Here is a 24,741-nt window from a genome sequence, read left to right as displayed (position 1 = left end):
AAGGCAGACAACTCCATTACATACTGGCTTGCACCCAGCATCAAAATGAAATCTTGGTTTCCCCTTTCCTTTTATTTCCTTCTCTCTGCCTAGTCAGACTTACTAAGACTCCTTTACTGATATGTTTGCTCAGTCCTTTGTAGAGTTAATATTTATTGGCCCTCTTTGGAATTCACAAAGTCTCAAGAGACTCATTCTAAAATAAATTGAAAGGGAGTTGATCATTCTGCAATTGAGTTTTTGACTGGTCTCATAAAAATTCTCTTAGAAAAACCATCTCCTTTCCTCTCTTCTCTGATGGTTTTATTCTTATAATGGCAAACAGAAGATGCTCATGATAATGACTGTAATCATAATCAGTATTGATGGGGGGATACTGGCATTCTCCCTACCTCCTGTCTCCTCTACTAACTGGATCTTGTTTACCAGAACTCTGGAAGACCTACATATACTATAGTTAGAAAGGTTTTTAGGTGATAAAATTAATCCCATTTCACCTTGTTCTTGTAATAAACAGAAGCAAACAACTCCTGGGCAAGCAGAGAGTCTGATGACTCAGTGCTCGTGTCTGACAGATCATCTCGATCCTGCCATGACATGACCCTGGGCGCCATTTTTCTCTTTGAGAGTTTTCTGCTGATATAAAAATGAGAGTAAAAGTATGACCTATTCCCTATTTGAGTTGTAAAAATAAAAGAAGATGGTGCCTATGAATACCCTTAAGATAGCACCCACATCAAAACAACAGCTGGTCTAGCCATTATTCTCTCATTCAACTCAAATGTATTAACTGTCTGTACTGTGTAATGTACTGGTGGAGAAAGAGGTCTTAGAGTCTATCACCATCATCATCACCACCACCACCATCATCATCATCATCACAGTAGCACCATAAGCATCATCACATCATCATTATCATCATAATTATTATCATTATAATATTAATAACATCAACCATTAATATTAATAATCAATCATGCAAAATATTAATATAGCATGAATTACAAACATATTAAATAATAATTGATAATAAAACAGTGATAACTGGTATTAATAATATAATGATGATTATAATAATGTAATTATTATAATTATTATCTCTAACCAGAAAGAACCTACAAGGAAAGAGATCTGCTATAGTGGAACAAATTTAACTGTAGGAGAAAGAAAAATTGGGTTCTCTTTAACATTTCTTTGCCATTAACTACACAATTAAAAAAATTAACCATCTTGGTGGGAGTTTGGCCTAGTGGTAGGGTGCTTGCCTAGCATGCACAAAGACTCAGGTTCAATTCCTTGGTACCACATACATAGAAAAAAGCCAAAAGTGGTAGAGCTCTAGCTTTGAGAAAGCCCAAGGACAGTTCTTAGGCCCTGAGTTCAAGCTCTGGGCCTGGCAAAAAAAAAAATTAACCATGTCTCTTTGGTGCCTCCATTTCCTCATCCCTCATACAATATAGGGCTATGCTTTACAATTGAGGGTTATTATCCTACAAGTTGAAAATAATTTGTTGCAACTACTAATATTTTTTATTAATTTGAGCCAAATGTTATGAAATATCTATGACAAAAACAAATTAGAACAGAGACACTGTTATTTGTCATTTGGACCCTGTGTTTTTCTTGAATGAAGAACACATGTTAAAGATTACCATGTACAACCTGAAGACTGTCCAAGCTTCCTCATGTGCAAAGAAGTGACCTCCAGTGTCCCTGCCTATTCCTACATCCTGAAACTCAATTCTGGATGCTTGGATCCGGTGTGTTCCATGTACAGATGAGAAATCTGAGACCCAGTAGTTAATCTTCACAAAGATTACTGACAGACCCCCACAGGAACAAGTCCCCTGAATCTCAGTGGCATACTATTCCCACCATCACATACAAACTCTAAGGAGGGCAAGGATGTAGCTTGCCTGAAAAATATACCCACTTCCATATGGACCCAATTTCCTGTTATTTTGCTCAGGAAAAATGATTCTTGTGCCCTCATATCCACAAATCCATTTGGACATGATTTCTTGATGCCCCATTACTGCAACCCCAGAGTTGGACCCTACATCTGAGCAAGGAATACTTTCTCAGAGAAGCCTTGTGTTTCTACCATAGAATAGGGTTTTATTTTTTTATTAATAAAGGTTCTTTTTTACTTCTTATTTGATCCGTACATTATTTAGAAGAGTGTTTGTTAGTATACAAATACTTGGAGGTAATTTCTAGCTGTTTTTCTGGTACTGAATTATAATTGAGCCCAGCATTCTCACTGAAATACTAGGGTAGTGAATCCTATTCACTATTTTCATGGCTTATTATTATTATTGCCTATTCCTATTACTTTATGGCCTGGAATATGCTAAGTGCTTCTAAGTGTTCCCTGTGTTTTGAGGGAAAGGTATGTTCTGTCAGGTCAAATGTATGGGCAATCAACTTCCTTGTGATAGGGATCTATCCTTACTCATTTTCTTTCTTTTTTTTTTTACTGATGAGTTAACAAGGATTTATTGAACCTTTGTTAGAAAGTAGGCTACATATTTTGAAGGATGAAAGAAAATTTAAATTATTATACACACAAAGGAGTTCAGGGGTTTAAGTTCAGTATTTCAGGGAACCCAGCAACATTTGGGACACGTATTTTAGGAAAACTCTAAATGTCTGTAGAATGGAAAATAGCCTGGAAAGTATTAATGGAAGAGAAACTGTGTAGCAGAACGTTACAATTACAATTGCTAATGGCAGTTAGGATCCACACTTAATTATTCCATTGAAAATGGATTACATGTCATAGAATCAAGAAACACCTGGATGGTAGATTGATATAACTCTGTACCTAAATAATCAGATATTGGGCATGAGAGTGATGGAGAGTAGAATGTAACCTTGGAACTTTTTAGCTGTGTATTTTTTATGGTTCTAGGGTTGAAACCCAGGAACTTCACAAAACCTTAGCAAGTATTCTACCACCTGTGTCCTTGGTTGTCACCGATGATCTTACAGGAGCAAGCAAAGGCTTACATACAGAAAAATGTCTTCTGAGGGTCATACAAAATAATCTAGAGATATCATCAAGTCCTACACATGAGGATGTCTGCAAAATAGCATACTGTCTTAAATGAGCAAATGTTCAGTAAATAACTGCTGCTCTGATATAACAGAGAATGTAGACAGATAGATTAGTTGGGGATAGAAAATTCTCTTCCTTGCTGGAACCTATGCTGGAGGGATGAAAGGAGAAAGAATTCAGGCTGTGCGAAGGCATGATTCACACAATAGCCACATGGACTATGCTATATCAAGGAGAAAAGGCCACTGGAGTACAGGAAAACAGAGTGGAATTCATAAGTATATCTTGAGAGAAAATATGACTACTTCATGAAAAGTAGTTATATTGTCAGTTCTTCCTCCTACCTTTTTTATTCATTTTTTCATTTTTTATTAAAGAATTTATTAACATTGATTTTTATATCATATTTCAAATGACATGCTTAACAAATAAGTGTTCAAGAAGGGAATCTCTATATACAGTCACTGGCACTTAGTTTTTAGAACATAATCAAAATTAGGCTAAGGGTTTGAATATTATACATATTAATTTATGAAATAAAACATTATGTCTATAGAGTCATAGGTTTTTATGTCCATGTAGTTTTGTGTTTATATTTCCAATACCATGTCCATAGCATTGGGTATGCAAATATTGAGTCCTCTCTCGTACTGTTTGGATCTAATAGCCACATATTAAGGATACCATGTGCCTTCTGTGCCTTTGGTCTTGACTTGTCTCACTCAACATGATTCACTCTAGATTCATCCACTTCCCTGCGAATGCCATTATTTTATCTTGTCTGTTGTCTATGTGGAATTTCATTGTGAAAATATACCACATTTTCTGTATCTATTCATATATATATACATATATATATATGTATACCACATTGTCTGTATCCATTCATCTGCAGTAGGGCATCTGGATTGTTTCCATCACCTGGCTATTGTGAATAGTGCAGAGATGAACATAGCTGAGCAGGTGTTCTTATCATATCTTGGGTTATGATGTTCAGGGTAGAAGCCCAGAAGTGGTATGGCGGGATCGCAGGGAAGGTCTATTTTCAGTTCTCTAAGAAACCTCCACACTGCTTTCCAGAGTGGCTGAACTTGCTTACAGTCCCACCAGCAGTGCAGTAGGGTTCCTTTTTCTCCACAACCCAGCCAGCAACTGTCATTGCCTGAGTTCAAAATCTTGGCCATTCTTGTTGGGGTAAGGTAGTATCTTAGGGTTGTTTTTATTTGCATTTCCTTTATGACCATGGATGATGAACATTTTCTCATATGCTTTTCTGCCATTTTAATCTCTTCTTCTGGTAAGTCTCTCTTTAGTTCCTTTGCCCATTTAGTGAATGGTTTGTTGGGTTTGGGGGGGGGGATTAGTTTCTTGAGTTCCCTGTAGATACTGGATATTGAGCATTTGTCAGATGTATTATTGGTAAATATCTTTTCCCATTTGGTTGGCTGTCTCTCTCATTTTCTTTTTTTATGATTTGATCATAAGACCCTCCACTGGTTTAAAATTTTTAAATTTCATTTTATTGTTGGGGTAATGTACAGAGGGGTTGCAGTTACATTCATCAGGTAGTAGGTACATTATTTTTGTTTTGTTTTTTTTTTTGTTTGAAGTCATGGCCTGGGCACTGTCCTTGAACTTTCTCAAGGCTAAAAGAGCTCAAACACTTGAGCCACAGCACTATTTCTGGCTTCTTTCTATGTATGTGGTACCAAGGAATCGAACTCGGGTCTTCATGCATGCTAGGCAAGCACTCTACCAGTAGGCGAAACTCCCAGCCTTAGTACTTTACTTCTGGAACATTGTTTACCCCTTCCTTACTCATTTTCTATTTGCTTACCCTATTAATTATGGGGATGCAGGTAGCAAATCTGTGACTATAATTGTACATTTAAAATGCTTTCCTTGCTACCTTGTCATTGTGATAGTCAATTTTGCTTATGCCTCTCGGGAAAAATCTTCAGGTCCACAGGAAAGTTTTGACCATTTCTCGCTTCAGTAGTTCTGATTTGGCTTAATTTCTCAGCAATTGGGTCAGAAGTTCAAAATTACTGTGGCAATTTCCAAATAATTACTACAGGCCTAATGGGCATACCATCTAATTTGTCCATGAGCAAAGAAACCATGCCAGATATTGCTGACAAAAAACTTAAGGCAATGAGGAAACAGTTAGGCAATAAAGATCACATTCTCCCAAAGGATTGGTAGATCATAAGAAAAAGCATCAGGACATTGATCGTATTGAAGCTGAAGTCTTCACTACCTCTGGATTTTGAACTAAGGTGAGTGTTACCTGAAGGAAAAACCTCCTAACTCACACTTAAGGGTTAATGGATTCAGACTCGTCCTATTTAAAGTAGCCAACAGACGGCGGGTCTTACCATTAGAGTAAACTCACATTTCTGTTCCCTCATAATTTAAAGTACATCTACTTACATACTGTAACATTTTAAGTGAGGGTTCTCCATCCCCTCCCTATACCATATAATGCTGCATTAATTCAATTTTCAAAAGGTCCTTTTATTAGCTGTGATGGAAATGAACACGTGTCTCCAGAGAGTTACTCTTTCATCATGTGAAATTGAGCAATGTCTGTGTATTCTTTGTGCCCAGCCAGGACTTGACCAAATAAAGCTAATCCTAGGGGAAACTGGCTGTGGTGATTTGGATGATACCCCAGACATGGTTAGATCTGCCAGTTCATTCACCAAACTTTGGGGCCCTACGTAGCAATGTGGCTAGCCTCCCGTGCCCACGCAGAACACAGCTAGCACCACCAAGCTGGACTGACTCCTTCATCCCTGGCACACAAGCCAGGATCTGAGTCACCAGGAGCCTGGATGGCTCAGCCACACCTGCAAGCAGGCAGCATTCGCACAGCAGAGGGAGCCGAGCAGAGATGCAAGGGGTGGGAGCAGGTGAAGAGGCCCCTCTGGGATCTCCAAGGGAATGATGGGAAGATGGCAGGGGTGGCTGGAGGCCTCCCATCCTGCATGTGAGAAAGTACGCAGACAGGCACTGGACATGAAGACAAACCAAGGCAACTACCAGAGATGCTCCCTGATCATCTGTCTCCTCACCCCTTCCCCCAGGCTCCTCTTTTTTATAGAAAGGATGTTTAACTTTGTCGTTTTCCAGGAGGAAACAAAGACCTGAACTATCACCTCCTGGACTCAGCAACTCCAAAGCACAGCTTCACCATCTGTGTCTTGGCTCAAACCCAACGTGAGTTTTTGGTTTCCTACGATTCAACAGTTTCGCTCCAGGTAACTCTACTCCAGAAAAAAAAAAAAAAACAACTCTACTTTCTCTGTTTGTTGGTTAACTCCACTGGTATGATTATTTAACTCTACTAGGCTGCACCAAAATTCATATAGATTAGCAATGGCCAGAACTTCTCCCTCTCTGAAAGGTTTGTGGTACCTATGATAATGTCTAGCATGAAGCAGATACCAGATAGCAGGCACCCACCAGGTTCCCAAGATCAAAGTGGAGAACAGAGGGTCTCCAATTCACAGCCCTGCTCTTTCTCTCCAGTATTCTCCTTATTGTGGGGGGATTATTTACCAACTGATGTTGAAACTCCTTATGGCTTAAACCCAGATTCTCCTTGGATTCTTCTTTCTCCTCTAGGCGGTCTCACTATCAAAATCCTCAAACACCATGTGCCATATCTTGGTGTGTCATATTTTTCACGTGGCTATCTCAACACACTGTGTGACATAGCATGGCTGAGGTTCGACACTATCACTGAATTTTCCTCCCTAGTTTCTTCTGTTCAGTTAAGAGGTATCACTGTCCACGTCTCTGTACAATAAAATGTATATATTAATTTCTCTCTCTTTTAATCTTAATCCACGTTCATCCATCAAGTTTTATTCTTTTGGCATCCGAAATATTCATTGAGTCCAGAAGTTCTCTCTGAACTTTCCGCCACTCCTCTAGTCCAAATCTCCATCTTTCTCTCTTCCAGTTATAGCATGGTCTCCCAACTTGTCTGTGCTTACATATCCAGCCCTCCACCCCCAGGATTCCCTCTATAACAAAGATGGAGCTCTCACTTGCTTCATCTTGTCACAGAAATGAGTTGCAGCAAATAGTATGCATTACCAAATTACCAGGTTTCAAAAGGAAAGCTTCTCCTCCGCTATGCTATCCTGGAGGAAACAGATCAACATGCCTGTTTACCAGGCATGCTAGTTCCAAAATCCAAAGACTTACATCTGGTGTCAAGCAAATCTGAACAATATTTGTGATCTACACGTGATTTCCCCCCCCCCCCAAAAAAAAACAACCCAAACCACCTTTCCCTCAAGGTAAAAGTCACGGCCAACGTCTGGTCCTTTCAACTTGCCAGCACCGAGTTTCTACCATTTGTCAAGCTATTCATTGGCTGCCAATTGGAAATGATTGACTTGCCTTGCAGGGTTGGCATACAGTGATCTTGACTTCCAGCCAAAAGAAGGGGGAAGGCTATGTTCCAGGAAAGATGGTACAAACAGAGATGATGCCGGAGAGCGGCTGTTGACAAGCTCTCCAGGGGACTCAACCCACCTCTTTGGAGCCCATCAGAACACAAGAGGAGGCCAGATCAAGCAGGGAAGGAAGAGCATTCACACCTGTAGCATACCAAGGGTATTCCTGATGCCTGGCTAAGTGTTTTTACATGCATTTAGTTGTTGCCAGAATACACCATTAGAATTTCCTGTTTTACAATCAAGGATAATGGCAACTCAATAAAGGTAAGCCACATGTCCAGAATAACCAAGATCGTAAGAAGATATGAACACAGCTTCATTTTAAATCAGAGTTCTACAAAGTCGAGGAGCCTGGCAGCAGGTGTTTTGCTCTCTTTTTTGGCACCTGCTCCTGGATCCTCTCACTATAAATCTCTGGCTGATTTACTTTGGGGCTCAGCCCTTTACCCAACCCACTTCTTGATTCCCAGTCTCCATCAGACTCACTGTGTTACCAGCCCCTAGGACGGCGTGACCACTAGTCTGCCTGAGATGGCTGGCGGGAATATCAGGAATATCTGCTGAACCCATGATGAGCCTGCAGATAGAACATTTGCAGAAAGTTATCACCTGCACCCTGGGAGGCTTCGCTGCGGTCCAGCTCACAGAATTAAAAAGAACAGGCTCTTTTATTGGCATTAAAAAAAAAAGGAAACCAACAGTGATCATTCTGATTATCAAATAACAATATGCCAACCATAGTCTCTTAGTGGATCATTAAACCAGAAACTTTTCCTGTGGTTATTTCAGAAACTATTTGTCTTTCTTTCTTTTTTTAAGTATCACTGTAACTTGGATGTGAATTGAACTCTTGCTCATTTCTAGATCTTCAGTCGGTTTTTTTTTTCCCCGTCAGGGTAATTTACAGATCTGTCACCATCTCAAGCAGAAAGTCCAACTTCATAAATCAAGGAGTTAATGTCAAAACATGTCAAGTGGTCAAGCCAGGTAGCATTAGTTAAGGAGAAATCATTTCCCAACATCACTAATGCAAGATGTTCCTGGAAGTATGCAAGCATCTGTAGCCCTTGTTCAAGCTCTAGATACACTTGGCCACTTTTATTTGACTTCCAACACAGTAATTTTGGCAAATCCTACTCCTGGAAGTAAAATGGTAGCCACAAGACATAAGCTGTGTAGTTCAGCTGCTAAAACCAAAACCAAAACCAAACATGCTTCCGCATCTCTCTCTCTCTCTCTCTCTCTCTCTCTCTCTCTCTCTCTCTCTCTCTCTCTCTCTCTCTCTCTCTCTCTCTCTCTCACTTCGTGCACAGCCTGTGGTATGACTAGCATAAATTAAACTGAGGATAATGACAGCAATGAGCCATGGCCTGCTACATACCAGGGACCACGCCAAGTGTTTCAAGTATATGCTTTCACTTAATTTAATCCACTAAAATTTATTTTTTTTCACTCCCTCCTTCCTATTTCTCCCCCTACCTTTCAACATACACACAGTAAAAACAAAAACAAAAACAAAACAGCATGGTTCAGGGGGGGTTACTAATTACACTTGGAATAGTATATGGGGAGTTCACAGGCAAGCCAAAGAACTTTCTCCTCCATGCTGGCCCTTTCCCCAAGTAATCCTTCAGCAAGAAGTTTTGGGTCAGAAAATCATCTGTAAAAGCTATTTCCACCAAGGGAGAGGTGGGAATGAAAATACTTGGACATGCACGCACAGGAACACACACGTACTCCCTGGCTGGCCCACATGTAGGAGGCAGAGACTCGTGTGCACACGACACACAGCCCACACTGAATGTTCTGCCATTAAGAAAACCACAGTGGTACCAAGTGACAGGAAACTCACCTTGTATATCCCTCACTTTGCTCACAATCACATAGGTGCAAGATTCAAAGATTCATCTCATCCCAAAATGTGCACAAATTTGATAAGGTATTTCAAAAATGGGACCCAAGAACAAATACCGAAGTCACCTCTGTCTCAAAACACACCTCACTCTCATACCCTACGGGTGACCGTGCAGAAGAGTTTGGGTATGTCTGCAATTCGCCTGAGCCTCATCACACCAAGTCAGGAATACAAGAATCTACCCACAGCCTGATGCCAGCACCCAAGAAGTTCTGGGTGCATGTTTGGGGGATTTTTGTCTTTCCAGACTTAGGGTGCTCAACTTAGAATCATAATGCACATAAGCTGCCTCTCCAGGTGCCACACGCTGGCCCGAGAGCCATGTGCTGTTCTTACCCCCTCTCCACACCTGAGAGAGTTAACTTGGAGCAGCTGTGAGCCTAGTCCAAAGTTTGGCTCTGGAAACACACCAGGGGACCACACTCTTGCAATGCCATGTCACCTCCCACCCATCCACCTACTCAGTGGATGGGACCAGCCCAGTACAAAACTGACAGACAGACTAATCTACAGCAGCCAGACACACCGTCATTTACCTTCACAGTTCTGGGAGTTACCCGTGCCGTGCTCTGGGCTTGGCAAGGGAACAGCTGTTTAATAACTTTGCAGTAGCAAAGAGGAGGTTACATAACATGGCTGGGCTATTTTTGAACTCTGGAAAATGCTGACTGCTCTTTTCAAAGTGTCTTTCTGGAAAACCAGGAATATTAAACATAAAGAAAATCTCTCCCTTTCCTGTACTTTTTCTCCCCCCCCCCCCCCGTTAAGCCTCCAGAAGCAGAAACAGGTCCAAGGTATGAACGAGAACCCATCATCTCTGACCAGCAACCCCTGTAACCTGACAGAGAGAGCCAGGAACCATAAGTAACTGCGTGAACACGGCAGATATGATTACAAGCCAAGCCCTGGAGGGCCACGAGCATGTCTAGTTAGCCTCCAAGTTGTTCTCAGGCAGTCAAAGCCGGGTCCCAGGTCCCCTCAGTAGTAACTTGTCAGGAGACTAGTGGGTGTGCATTTGTTTGGAGCTATTTGCATCCTCCCTATTTCCGAAGTGAAGTAACAGGAGATACTTGTTTACTTGTTGCCGTGAAGGAGAATGTATTATCCGGCCAAAATCTAATTTCTTTCTATGTGTGAAATGAGAAACTGCCATCTCAAGAGTCCTGGGGTGCCCAATTCACTACGCAGGTATCTTTTCTTTGCTTTTAGATGCTCCAGACTCAAGATGCTTTCTTAGCAACAACCTAAATGTCCATCAAATGGGGATGATTAGGTTAAACAACAAAAAAAAAGGAGTGGGGGGTAACACATACAATAGAATGAGAAATGTAACTGAGATGGCAGTGGTCATCTCTTGTCTAAAAGAAATTTTAGTAAGTAAAAATCAAGATTCCCACACTATCGCTAATGTTTTGTTTAAGAGACTGAACCCAATGGACATGTTCACATTTATTCTCTGGGATGAGTACCATACTGGGCAACTTATCAGGTTCCCAATTCCTCTCTTTCTCAATACTATATTTTTTTAAAAAGTGGTTGTAACCTGAACTTGTCTTCAGACAATTTTCTCTCATCTTCATCAGTTATATGGTAATTCATCCCATGTATTCCAGGGACCAGCATAGAGTCTCACGGGTAGTCAGCTGAATTCTTTCTAATGATGTTGTGTGGTTTTTCTCCACTTCCTGGCAGGGTTCCACTGTTTCCTGAGTGGGTATGATGAGCACTTGAAGGGAAGAGTGGAATGAGAAGAGCCACCTTCCCATACCATATCCAAGGTAAGCACCACCAGCCGTGAGCCGTCCCCTACCCCATGGATGGAGAGATGTTTCATTCAATGGCAAACCCTCCATACCAACTCATCACTTGCCGAAGCACTGGGTCTCTGGGGCTGAAGTGCAGTTTATAGAACTGCTTCATTCCAAGGTCTAGCTCAACAGCACTTTCCAGATGCAGGATTCTTTTCAGAATCCAGGGGTCCCTGGAAAGGCATCTGAATGTCTTGCCAGTCACCCCTCTTGAGTTCCTTTCCCCATATAGATTGCATTTCGATTGCCCTACAATTGAGTTACATTCCCATCAAACTTCTATGCATCTGGATCTTCTAGCTGCTGGGTACATTTTATTAAGGGAGTACAAGTTCATTAGCCTAGCCCTTGGCTTTGGGCTGGCAGCAAGCCTGCCTTTTTAAGAGGTTGCCATGTCACATCTGAATCCTCTTGAGATGCTTCCTGATATTTGGAGAATTATTTAGGGATCTTGAACTGGCAGTGTAGAAACAGGAATCTTTTAAAAGGAAGGAGGGAAAAAGATGGGAGATGAGAAAATGCCAACAGACTATGATTTCTTAATTCGAGAGTTCATTTATCGAGTACATGTTCATTGTGAAGAAGCTTAAATAATCGACTCCTTCCCCCATACCTAACACACACACACACACACACACACACACACACACACACACACACACACACACAGCGCAAAGGTAACCTCTGAAATGTAGCAGAATCAAAGTCCTAGAACCTTCCAGTGACACTTTCCAATAACATAGTGCTCTACATGCAACCAACCAATAGTCTATTGGCTAAAAAACTTCACTCATCATTTGAAAGTCATCATATAATCAGCAGATGGTGGGCACTGTGCTAAGAGGCACTTTTTGTGCAGTTCTTCAACTACCATTCAGGCAGCCCCCACAATGCTGGATATCAAGGTACGCTTCCTACATCGTCAGCATCCATGTCGCCAAGGAACTTGCTGGAACTGAACATTCTTGGGGTTCACCCAAGATATACTACTATATTAGAAACTCTGAGTGTGTCCCAGAAATCTGTCTTACTAAGCCCTTCCAGAGGCAACGGTGCCTGCTAAAGTCTGAGGATGAGTACCTGGAACTTAGGAGTTGCTAACAACACTTCTCAATTAACACCTCAGGCCCAGAACAGTGAAGTGATTTTCTGAGTTCTATAGAAAACGGACAAGGCAGAATCTGAGTTGGACAAGCCCAACTCCAGAGCCCAGAATTAATCTCAGAGCCACAGTGTTTATTATCTAAGTAATGAGGTGTGTGTTAAGTCGGCAAATATCGAGCAAAACCATGCAAAATGAGAGCCTGGATAATCGTTCCGAATCTTAGCAGCTAGCCATAATGACCAACCTCAGGGAACAAGGACATTTCCCAGAAACATGAAGTTTAATGTATACATCCACCATAATGGGGGCAGTTCAGTGAACGATGACACGCCCACATGATGGAGTAGAATATGACTCGAAGAGTGATAGTCGTCAAGACTTCCTGAAACCTTCAAAGGTATTAAGAATGTAAGAAACTTAGACACAAAGTCAGAGACCAGAACTGTCCACGTTGCTAAGGACGTGAAAGGCCTGATAATTTCATAAATTGTTGGTATTTTGTCACGAGGCAATGCACACCTCACTTTAAGAATTCACTGGGGCTGGGAGTTTGGCCTAGTGGTAGAGTGCTTGCCTAGCATGCACAAAGACTTGGGTTCGATTCCTTGGTACCCCATATACATAGCAAAAAGCCGGAAGTGGTGTTGAGGCTCAAGTGGTAGAGCTCTAGCCTTGAGAAAGTCCAAGGACAGTGCTCAGGCCCTGAGCTCAAGCCCAGGACTGGCAAAAAAAAAAAAAAACAAGAATTCACATGCCTTATAATCATCAACTCCTATTTTGTGGCATCAACCCTAGAAAAACTACATTGTACATGTGCATGAGGAGATAAATCTGATGGTTATCACTGCCAGTTATGAAAAAATAGATTTCTATTGTTATGCAAAATAGATAAATATGAAAGAACATGACATATTTCAGAAAAACATATGTATTTGTTATATAGCTAGGTGATGGAAAGATGCATAGACACAAGTAAATGATGGATGGATAAATACATAGATGAATAAATAGGTAGATGATAGATGGGTAGATAGATGATGGAAGAATGGATACCTAGATCGATGAATACATAGGCAAATGTTTGATGGACAGATGAATACATAGATGGATAGATAGGTGGATGATAGAAGAATGGATTGCTAGATGGATGGACAGACACATAAATGGTTGATGGATGGAAGAGTACATAGAGGACTAGATAGATTGATGGATGGATGGAAGAATGGGTAGATAAATGAATCCCAAGTGAGGGTGTCTAAAATATGCTGCTGAGTGAAAATAAGTAGGCACTGAGCAACTAAAACATGTTACTTACCTTAAAAAAATGAGATTAGGAGAGAGGAAAATAGAAATGAGGGCAAAATCAAACAATGAAAATCCTCTAAGTATACCTGAGATGTTCTCTATTGACAGTACCCGTGTCTATCCATGAGCACATAATCAAACCACAACAGCAATCCAACTCTACATCCCCTCTGAGAGACGAGCAAAGAGGCCTTGCTTACTGGTGCAAGGTGTGCAGCGGGGTCTCCGGCTTCTCCGTCTGCCCGTAGCAGCTGGCCTTGGCCTCGGGGATGTAGGAGAACTTCTCCAACATGGAAGACGCGGCAGTGGTTAGGATGCCCAGCCCGTCCCTCACTCTGGACTCCAGGCTGTAGTCCCAGTCGTCGTAGGAGACGGAAATGAGCCCCGATGGAAACTCCTTGGGGATGAGCTCTGTGTTCCCAGACACCAGGCTGGGAACGATCCAGAAGAACTCGTAGCCGGTGAGGCCGAGGGAGCGAGCCTCGCTCAGGATGAGCACGGCTTCGTCTTTGGAGCAGTACAGCAAGACGACGGATGAGTGGATCTTCTTCAGCTGGACTTGCGTCTTGGCGTCCTCGAACGAGGTGTCCAGGGTGATGACGTTCTGCATGTCCCAACCCACAAAGCTGTTGTCCACGGTGGTCTTGACGAAGCTGATGAAGTCTCGATAGCCGGGGAAGATGGTGGTCACCAAGGAGAAGACGTGCCAGTCATAATCCTGCATGATTTTCAGCATGACAGTGGCCTGCTGCTGGATGGATGCTCCAAATTGGAAGAAGGTAGACATGGGATCCTGTAAACAAATCCAAAGGAAAGTGAATCAGAGGAGGAGGCAGAGGGTGGACCCCCAGGTAACTACCCACCTCTGCACACTCCTTCCTGAAAGTGAAGGGAAACCACATTCCTTGCTGGAAAACGTTCCTGAGTACCTACTCTGTGGCAGGCTGTGGAAGCAACACTGAAAACGCAGAGATAAGAGGGCTGCCTGTATCCCGGAGCTCACGGGCAAGGCACGAAGGAGGCCTGTGGTGATTGCTCACCCATCATCTATCCTCATTTTCCTCTACAGCTCCCACTCTCTGAGACAATATGGTTCCCTCAGAACAAATCTATCTAGCCCTGAAGGCTCATGATGGGAAACAGAAACCAACAGGGACAAAACAACCAAAACAGATGGATTACCAAAGATGCATTCAGAGTCCCCGAGTCTGCCCTGTCTGAAGCCATTTCCTGCGGACCCTTGGTTACTGAGTCACCACCCTGTTCCCATGTTCACCAATGCCAGTGAGAGGAGGGTTTCCATAACTTAAGCTGAAGAAATCTCATGTAACAGAGACTGCAGGAAACACGATGCAAATATCCATCTGTTCAATCAACAAACATTTGTTGAACACCTTACTATGTGCCAACTCTGCTTTGAGAAAAAAAAATGCATACATAGGGCAGGCACAGTCATGGGCTCTGCTTGCACAGATCAGAGGAAGTAGGTAGAACATCAGTCACAGGAGCCAGGAAGGCTTTTGTTTCTGGAACTGTAGATAAAGACTTTCAGGCTCCCGATGTAGAGAGGATGCTTAAGAGTTTGGCAGAAACTCCATCACGCATGGCTCCAGGGCCTTATTGAGAACTAGGGCTCTAGTCCTTGCTACCCTGGAAGTAATGTTAAGTTCAGAGCCTTCTCTCAGCGGCAACCTCTCCACAAATCTGTGATCGTGAGGATTAATTTCCACTTCCAAAACCAAGCAACAATATGCTTGCACAATGTAAAAGCCACCTTTACCCTCTCGACTCGTCAAATTCCCACTATTACACCACAAAGCCAGTATTATATTAGCAGACAGAAGGAGACTCAAAATCATTACAAAGCAAGTAAGCATCTGAATATCGGTCCTGAGGACACACACACACACACACACACACACACACACAGCTCCAGCTCCACATCCTAAACATTCCCACAGCCTTCCTGGGGTCATTTGATATCTGTGGACAGCAGATACAACTGCCGTGCAGTTGACTGGCAGGCTAGATGCAAAAATGCCTAGTGAACAGAAGATAAGACTCTGTGTTACAGCAACCCAGGCTTTGACCAATGCTGGAGTTTGTTTTGTTTGTTTGCTTGCTTGCTTGGGGAATTGAAAGAACTGCTAAAGAATCTTAATCTTATTAAAGTTATATTTTCATTCTGTGAAAATATTATTTATTTTACCATGTGCATTATATTTATTTACCATGTGCATTTAGCACGTCTCCCAATTCAATACTATAAAGTTAGGAAGACTGCATTTTGTGTGTGTGTGTGTGTGTGTGTGTGCTCACACGCACATGCGCATACAAGTATATTTCAATTCTTTCAACCACTCTACTTTTCCTGCAGAACACTGGACTAGGCCAAAAGCAATGCTTTGTCAGAACCCAGCCTTTTCTGAAATGCATGGGTTTGGGGGATAAGTTTGAGTGTAGCATGGCCTGAGGGTGGACAAATGAAATGGGAATAAATAAATGCCTTCTGGGCTCCTTCCAACATTATATAGGTCTATGAATTTTCTCTAATTAAATCAATTAAAATGGGTTACAGATTTAAAGACTTTGGATAATTATCTTTTTCCCGCAGTAGCTTTTGGAGAAACCCAATATTCTCCAATTGATTCATCATTTTAAATCACATCTCGACAAGTCTTTGAGCTCCTCGAGGGCTTCGATCCTGGTGAACTCGTGTCTCCATCCCAGCATCCAGCAGAAGTCTTGGCCACATCAATAAACAGATAGAAAGGGAGTGGGAAAGGAGATACACATGTGAGGGACGCCAGAAAGGAATGATCCTCTCTGGTTTAAATCAAACATGAAAGGAGGAGAATTGGGTGTCTGAGCTTGTATTCTGTGTGGGTCTTGAACCTCCGGTGTAACACAAAGCAAACCATTTAACATCACCACCTACACCTCCCTCCTTACCCTGAGAAACCACTCCTTTCTCAGAGGCCCAATTTCAGTGTGCCCCTTCTTTGTATGGATGGGAACACAGACCTGTATATCCCAGCATATACCCACAGAGACTCATTAAATACCCGCCCCCAAAAAAAGGCAGCAGCTCAGAGAACCCACCAGCTGAACACGGCACGGAAGCAGCGAGCATTACAATGGGCAGCCCTACAATGTCGGTGCCTCCTGGGGCCAGCCGGAAGTGTTCCAAAGTTAATTAACAAAGAAACATATAATTTCCCTCAGACCATGGAGGCCTCCGAGGATAACAACGCCACAGCTGCATTACAGGGGGGTGTGGGGGGGGGAGGCAGTGTCTTAAGATTGTCCTGCCCCTAGCATTTGAGGGGTGGATCAAATTCTCAGTGGGACCCCCACCTACAAGGACATAGGCAGGACCCAGGAAAAAGGGTTAGGAGACAACGGAACTGATGCATGCTGCCCTGGGCCCCCTGGGGAGGTAGAAGTCAAACACGCTAGATGTGATGGGCTTTGGGTCACTCTAGCTGCTTCCTTCATGGTCTGGGAGTGCACCGTTGTTGGTGCCATTGTGAACGTTCGTACATGACATGGCTATAGAGCAACTGCAATCATGCCTGGTTCTGTACCGTGAACTTTGGGAAGGGGAAAGATAATCATGGGAACTGCAGTTCGTTGGCCCCAGAGCTGGCTCAGCACAGGCCACCAACAGTGCCAGGGTGTCTATGTGCAAAGCTCTGGCCTTGTGTCTGCCCAGTCCTCTTGACCTGAGAGACCGTCAGCTCCTGCTCAAGCCGGATGCCCCTCGTGGCCCCACTGTCTAATCCCCAGTTTCGATTTGGATTCCCACATCTCTCCTCCTCCCAGATCTCTTGTGCTGGGGCTTGGACCCCAGTACAGCAATGCTCTGAGCGGGTAATTGTATCATCAGGACTCTGCTTAGTCCATAAACAGAAGGCTTCCTAGCTTAATAGGCTACTGAGACACAGCAGAAACCATAGAACATAGGTCCGCGAACTTGAGGAGTCTATGCTGTCCCCCTTCCCTTCCCTCTCCTGCTCTTTCCTTCCTTTCCTGCTCCTCCTCTCATGCGTCCTCTCCTTCCTCTCCTTTCCTCTGCTTTCCAGCTCTCACAGCAGCTCTGTGAGGCTCTGCCTTGTCACATATGGGGACCTGGCAGCCGAGTGACCAGGGACTGAAACCAGGAACCTGAATAAACCTTTTTATCCTGTGAGCTGATTTTCCTCCAGAGTTTTGTCACAGCCACAGGAAGCAGCCTTTCCCCAGGGCAGATCCGAGGATACCTTCTGGGGTCAGGTTGCCCTGGCTCTCATCTGAGCTGTAGGACCTTGAGGAAAGCCAGTCTTTCCAGCTTAGGATGCTGCGTATGTAGAAGCAGGTGTGGGTGTGGTGACAGTGAGCACAGATAACGGGCAGAGGTGCTTTACTCCATGCATTCAGCCTGGTGATCATCGCATTGAGTGCCACCCCAGTCACTCTAATCAACTGGCACCATTTGCCCCATTTGCAAATGGAAGAATAAAAATAAAACAAAACAGACTCGGGAGCATGGTAACTCTTCCTGGACTACGCGCAGGTGGCAAAATGGTGTTTTGTTTTGTTGCTGTCCCGTCATTCCTGAAGGATCCTGTGGTCAGTTAAGGCTGTTCCTCACCAATCTGTAAGAAGGCCATCATCTCCCTGGATCAACACAGCCAGGACGATGCAGTGTGGTTGTGCGGTGCCTCCCTGAGGGCCTCTATGCAAGGTGCAGTCACGTCCCATGGAGCAGAATCCCTCTGCATCTCGCATCAGGAGCCTGGGGTGACCCACACCCCAAAGTGCTGTGGACTTAGAGCACCCCGTACCCAGATCCCTGACCATGCTGGTCGCATACCCCCGTCAGCCTGTGTGTTCTGAGGCAGCTGCCCTGTACGTGAGGAAGAAATCACCTCCCCACATAACCATCACGAGCTCTGGAGAGAAACTAACTCCAAGGTGAGCCTCGCACAGCCGTCTCCACACCATCCCCGAGGACGTGGAAACTTCACCATCCAGAAAATCCTGTGGACCAAGAGCTGTGCAAGACCCTACTCTGGCAGGGTGGGCGCCAAGAGGAAATGTAGAACAGACCCTAGGTTTGGGATTTCCTAGGGTGTTCTGGGAGCGGGTGAGAGGTAATGAGGAATTGGCCACAGCCCCAGGATCTGGAGCAGTTCACCAAATGGTCCCGTCTTTCAAGCACATCCTTCCTGCTTCCTGCCTGGATGACCGGGGCCAATCCTCCTGCACTTACCTCCTCCTACCATCACCCGTACTGGGGGATTTAACAGATCTGTCTCCGACCACCTCTGGCACTCGACTCCCTGAGAATGTACAGTCAGGGGAAGAACAGATTTCATACACCCACCTCGGTTCTGAAGCTCGGGCCCATCTCTCCCCATGCCCGGCTGCTCTGCACAAGACAGAACACACTGTTTCAAACACAGGGCGAGGGAGGAGGTGGGGAGCGTGCGATTCTGGGTATCGGTTCAGAGTCTGTGTTTGAGTCCCGTGGCAAAGTGGAGTCTCACTGGATCAGGTCTGGAGCGTAAGATCCTGTTCTAGGAGGCTCCAACGCTGGCTGAGTCATGAGCGTGACACCTAGCTCTGGGAAGTACCGGGGAGGGTGACTAAGAGTCTAATGATAACTTTCACTTCGTTGCTGTGGGCCCGTTGACAAAGGCTACATGTCTCTCCACCACCAGTCCCTGCTATCCTCACCATCGTCACCACCACCATCGCCGGCACCACACCTGTCCTCCCTTCCATCATCACCACACGCGGCCGCCCTCTCGCCCTCACCAGCGGGCAGTTCACGTTGCATAAAGTCAGCGTGCATTTCCAAGTGTGTGTGTGGTGATTTCGTCCTTCACCCACTTGGTTACATCTCTCTGCTCCCAGGAAGAAGAATGTCCTCAACGCTTACATTCCTGCAGTCAACCTCCACCCAACTAGCAGGCAGCCATTGTCTCCTTGTCACCCCAGGGGTTTCTTTCCTTTTCCTTTCCCTGCTGTGCCAGTGGGTGCTCAGATTCTTGGCAATCCTCTCCCGAACTGAAGAGGGCGTCTTCTGTCTGGTGCTCCCACCCAGTCTCCCTTCCGCCCACCACCCTCCATGCTGCCACCGGAGCTGTCATTCTAAAGTTCACACCGGGCCAGGGTGCTTATCACCCCCGCTCAGATTTTTTTTTTCCAGCAGCTCCCACAACCTTTGGAAAAAAAAATAGAAACATCTACCAGCTACATCCAAGTCTGTGCTCAACCATCCATAGCGTGTGACAAGCTGACTACTGAGCGAGCTAATGAAACCCAAAGGCGTGTGCGGGGCAGGAAGACCATAGACAAACCATGTATTCTTTGCATCCACCATGTCTGCAGAGTGCATCAGAGCTCTGCCACAGGCAGCCACCCTTCCTGGCTGTGTTCTCTGTCGTCTTACCTTCCACCCTTCCTTCTACTCCTTCCAGGTACAAATATCCAGGCCCTCACATAAGCTAGTGCCACCTTCTTCTGCTCTGTCCTCCTCCTCTGCAAATGATACATTTAGCTCCTTCCCCCTCTTTTCCTTCCAGCTTTATTGCCATATAATTTAAACAAGATGAGGTAATGTTTCAATATACGTTTACCTTGTGAAGAAATTACCATAGCCAAGCTAATTAGCATACCTTCCTCCACAAGGTTATCTCCTGTGTGTGTGACAAGAACATTTAAGGTTAAGATCTATTCCCTTATCAAATTACTCTTCCTTTTTTTTCTTTTGATCTGAGGTGTTGGGATTTGAATTCGGGGCCATTCACTGCAAGGCAAGCACTCTACCACTTTAGCCACAAACCTCCGGCCCTTTTTGCTTTCTCCTCCTCTCCCCAAATCAGATAGACTTATATACAAGACAAGGGGTACAGAACTCAAATCAGCGCCAAAAGGAATAGACCAAAGAATAAAGGAAAGAACAAAACAAGAACTGAAAGCAGTACAATTAAAAACCCTGTTGTCTCTGGAGTTCATTTCGATAAGCATCATTGCTTATGGTCACATGTACATCGTTACTGAACTTTTTGATCCTCGACAAATCTCCTGCTTTGGTCTCACTGTGTGAGTGACCAAAGCATTGTGTAATTAATCGTGTCCAAGTATAATATTTATCTTTTATTATCCATTGAGTTTACTTATAGAATTATAGGCACATTCTAATTATTACAAATGAAGGAAAACTTACTTGGTCTAATTTTTTTTCCAAGTCCTTCCATTTTATTACAAATAGGGCAATGCCATTCTTTCTGCATGGATCAAGAAAATATGGTATAGGTTATTTTTCAAGAGGTTTTACCTAGGCTGGTCTCAGACTCTCATCTTTCTACCTCTTTTCCTACCCACTGTGGAGATAAGGTCACAGGTATGCTCTACCATACCCAGCTGTCTATAAATAGAGCCACCCTAGGTTTTTGGTTAGGCTGGACTCAAACCCTCCCAACATACACCTCTTGGGAAGCTGAGATTCCAAGACTAAACCACAATACCTAGCTTCTCTTAGTAAATGTCAAGTATACATTATCATTAACTAAAGTGACTAAACAACACAACGGTTCTCTAGAACTTACATTTTTTTTTACTCTGTGACCAACATCTCCTTATTTCTTCTCCCTCTGGAACTTGGAAACCTTTGCTCTACTTTATTTCTATGGGTTCAATTTTTTTTTAATATGGCACATTTACATGCATGCGATCACGTAGTACTTGGCTTTTTATATTACTCTCCAGCTTATCCACATTTTTCATAGACAGCAGGCTTTCCTCCTTCCCTAGGGGGGAATGCTGATCTATTGCATAGATGCAGAATACAACAGATAGCCCCTGTATCCAGAGACGCCACATCCACAAATCAACCAGCTGCGCATTGAAAATACTTTCAAAAACCGCATTGCTTCTGAAGGCCGAAACCATTTTCCTCAGCAGTGTCCCTCAGCGGGGCAGCGGGCATGGGCTAGAATGTCCAGCCCTGCTCCTCCCTCCGGAACGCCCACCGAACCCTTAGCCCATACGACCACCAGAGCTGACAATATCATTTAGCCAGCCTTCACTATGGTAGCTTGAACCGCTGTATCTTGCTGGCCTGCTTTCTTTGCAAGGACACAGTGAAGGCTCACGCTAGCACCAGCCGGTGCTCTGTCAACCTGCAGGTGAGTGTCTGACTCCAGGCTTCTCAACAGGGCTCTGGCCAATTATGGAGAGTCGGCAAACAGGCACTGCATTTCTCCCTGGCTCCCAGCAAAGCCGGAGAGGAATTCTTACTGCCCAGAGGCCAGGGGGTCAGGTGTCTATGGAGCCTTGTTGACAGCAGGGCCCTGGATTCCAGGCGTAGACCGGAAGTCCTGTTTCCCACCTCTCTGCTGACCACAGTCCAGTCCTTCTACCCCTCACTGGTGATAATGAATTTCCACCAGGATCCACCATTGCCTCCTCAGTCAAGCCAATTAGCTCAGCCAACCCCATAGATTCTGTAATTCATTCTAGGATAAGAGATAGTCTTATGTTGGTTCAGTCAGAGTGACTTCCAGAAATGAAAAAAATCCCAACAACTTTTTTTTTTTTTTGCCAGTCCTGGGCTTAAGCTCAGGGCCTGAGCACTGTCCTTGGACTTTCTCAAGGCTAGAGCTCTACCACTTGAGCCTCAGCACCACGTCCGGCTTTTTCTAAGTATGTGGTACCAAGGAATCGAACCCGGGTCTTCGTGCATGCTAGGCAAGCACTCTACCACTAGGCCAAACTCCCGGCCCCAAAATCCCAACAACTTTTAAGGTTGTTTCTCTCACTGGTGGACTAGAGTTTGGAGGAATGTTCAACCCGGATTCTTGGCCGCCATACATCATCCCCAGAAGAAAACCATCAAAGCCATAGGCAAAGCTGGAAGATGGAGGGTTGGGAAGTTCCTGATTTGCTGATTGAGCACCTTTATTTAACCCACACAGGAAGCCAAAATGCCCCCCTGTCCATTGCATGCCGCAGGTTATTATTTCAGTTTGTGTAAGCCAATTTGAATTTACTTTTCTGTCCTGGCCAAAGAGTTGTGAAGCTACTTGGGAAAACAGAGAATAAAGATAACCCATTAATCACTCACCTTCATGAGTCTGAGTCAAAAGAACTCAAACTACACAGTAGCTGTGTTTCTCTCCATCATCCTTCCTTTCCTTATCCAGGCCTCTCCCTTCCTCCACCTATCTCACTCTTCCCTGAATGAGCAGTTCACCCTTCCTTCGTTTGCTCCTGGCTTTTTTTTCTTTCTTTTTTCTGTAATATGCTGCCGAGATTGGGTTCTTCTCAAAGACTCTGACAGCCACAACTGCCACGACCCAGACTGGAGACATGACAAGTTGCCACTAATAATAATGCCTTGTCATTAAGCTGTTGGAGTGTAGAGAAAAAAAAAAAGCAAACAGGTTTCGTTCATTAAGATTTCATCTCGGGCTGTCACACGTAGACAGGCTGCTGATGAACTGAAGGAGGATACATTATTTTGGGGAAAAATTGAGTTCTAGGATTCCCCAAAATTCCTCCAGGGGTAGTTTTGGCAGTATACATTACAGTAAAAATGTCCCCTTCAAAAATATACCACTAGCTGGGCACTGGTGACTCACACCTGTAATCCTAGCTACTCAAGAGGCTGAGATCTAGAAAATCAAAGGGGCCCAATACATCCCAGGCAGATAAGTCCATGAGACCCTCATCTCCAACTACACAACAAGAAGCCAGGGTGGAGGTGTGTGGTTGAGGCCTTGAATCTAAACTCTTAATAGGCCCCACTCCGCCCCCCGCCTGGCCCTGCTCCCCTCCAAAACCAAGCAGACAAAAGTACTACCCAAGACTGAGCATAGTGGTCTAGATCTATCATCCCAGCCACATGGGGGTAGAGACGGAAGAACAGTGTGGTTTAAGGCCAGCCCAGAGAATGAAGAATGGATCAAAGCTGGTTTCAGGCAACAGTAAGTTAATCTGTAACCTGCCAAGAGCTCAGCCTCTAGAGAAAGTTAATAATGCCTTTGGAATCTGGATGCAATGTTTTTTTTGGGGGGGGCTGGAGGGAGCAGAAACTAAGACAAAATTTAGTTGAAAGTGAAGGTAGAGAAAATGGAGATGATCTCTTAGCCACTAAGGAATTTGTCTAAGTCCTCAACAAGGACTCCTGGCTGGGAGCTATCTATCTATCTATCTATCTATCTATCTATCTATCTATCTATCTATCTATCTATCTATTTTGAACTCTGGGCCTCACACTGGCCAGTTCGGAACGCTATCACTTGAGCCTCACCACAGCACTCACACTCTTCAAGGCATAAACGCTGGCAGCAGACAAGAGGCTCAAGTCTGCCACCACTTGTCCCTGGACCCGAGAGGGGAAAAAAAAAATCCTCACTAACTCCAAGTCTCAATTTTCCTGTTTTGTTTGTTGGTTGATTTTTGTTTTTCCCAAACAGAGGGAACGTTAGTCTCTAAAATAAAGAAGTTGTTGTGATGAAGAGAATGCTCTTGGCATATATAGAATACGCCTGGAGAGCTAGGTTTGTTAAGATTGCTATAATCATGACAAAATCAACAGTGAGGCCCATGACAAAACCCAAACACTACCACAACCCAGGGCGCAGCACTCTTGCAAATACAAACAGTTCCCTGAGGCTCGGCCCCTCTGTCCTCACTGTGGAAGCTGTGTGTGACTGCGCCACCACAAAGGAGCGCCCGCTATGTACCAGGGACTGAGCCTTTCCTCCCAGAACACCCTTCAGTCCTGAACAAATGGAGAGTCACGTGTGTTTAATGTTCACACTAACCTCCCAGAAAAGGCCCCATGCTCCCACTTCACAGCTGAGAGGGGCTTAGAGAGAGGTGTGAAGGGACACGGGAATCACTCATGATTACTGTCAGGTGCAGATTCTACAGCAGGATGATGAAGAACTGGTAGCAAGCTCCAAGGCCCAGGGGCCCGGAAGCAAGCATCGGTTGGTATGTAGTCCACAAGTATAGGTCTGCTCTTCAGCCATGAAGCTAGTAACTTCTGCCTGTATATGGGCAAGAGTGGATTG

General features: G+C 44.2%; 1 protein-coding gene across 1 annotated transcript in view; it reads right to left on the bottom strand.

Moving 5' to 3' along the window:
- Positions 1-24,741, bottom strand: part of Grin2a (glutamate ionotropic receptor NMDA type subunit 2A) — a 254,883-nt gene that overhangs the window by 116,147 nt on the left and 113,995 nt on the right. The window contains exon 2 of the mRNA XM_090324808.1: positions 13,870-14,462. Within this exon, the coding sequence (XP_090180934.1) occupies positions 13,870-14,462 (593 nt within the window). The remainder of the gene's footprint in view (positions 1-13,869; positions 14,463-24,741) is intronic.

This window comes from Megascapheus bottae, chromosome 36 (genome assembly GCF_031878675.1).
Source record: "Megascapheus bottae isolate mThoBot1 chromosome 36, mThoBot2.hap1, whole genome shotgun sequence".
NCBI lineage: Eukaryota > Metazoa > Chordata > Mammalia > Rodentia > Geomyidae > Megascapheus > Megascapheus bottae.
The sequence above is the reverse complement of the archived record's forward strand: the minus strand, read 5'-3'. Positions and strand labels throughout refer to the sequence as shown.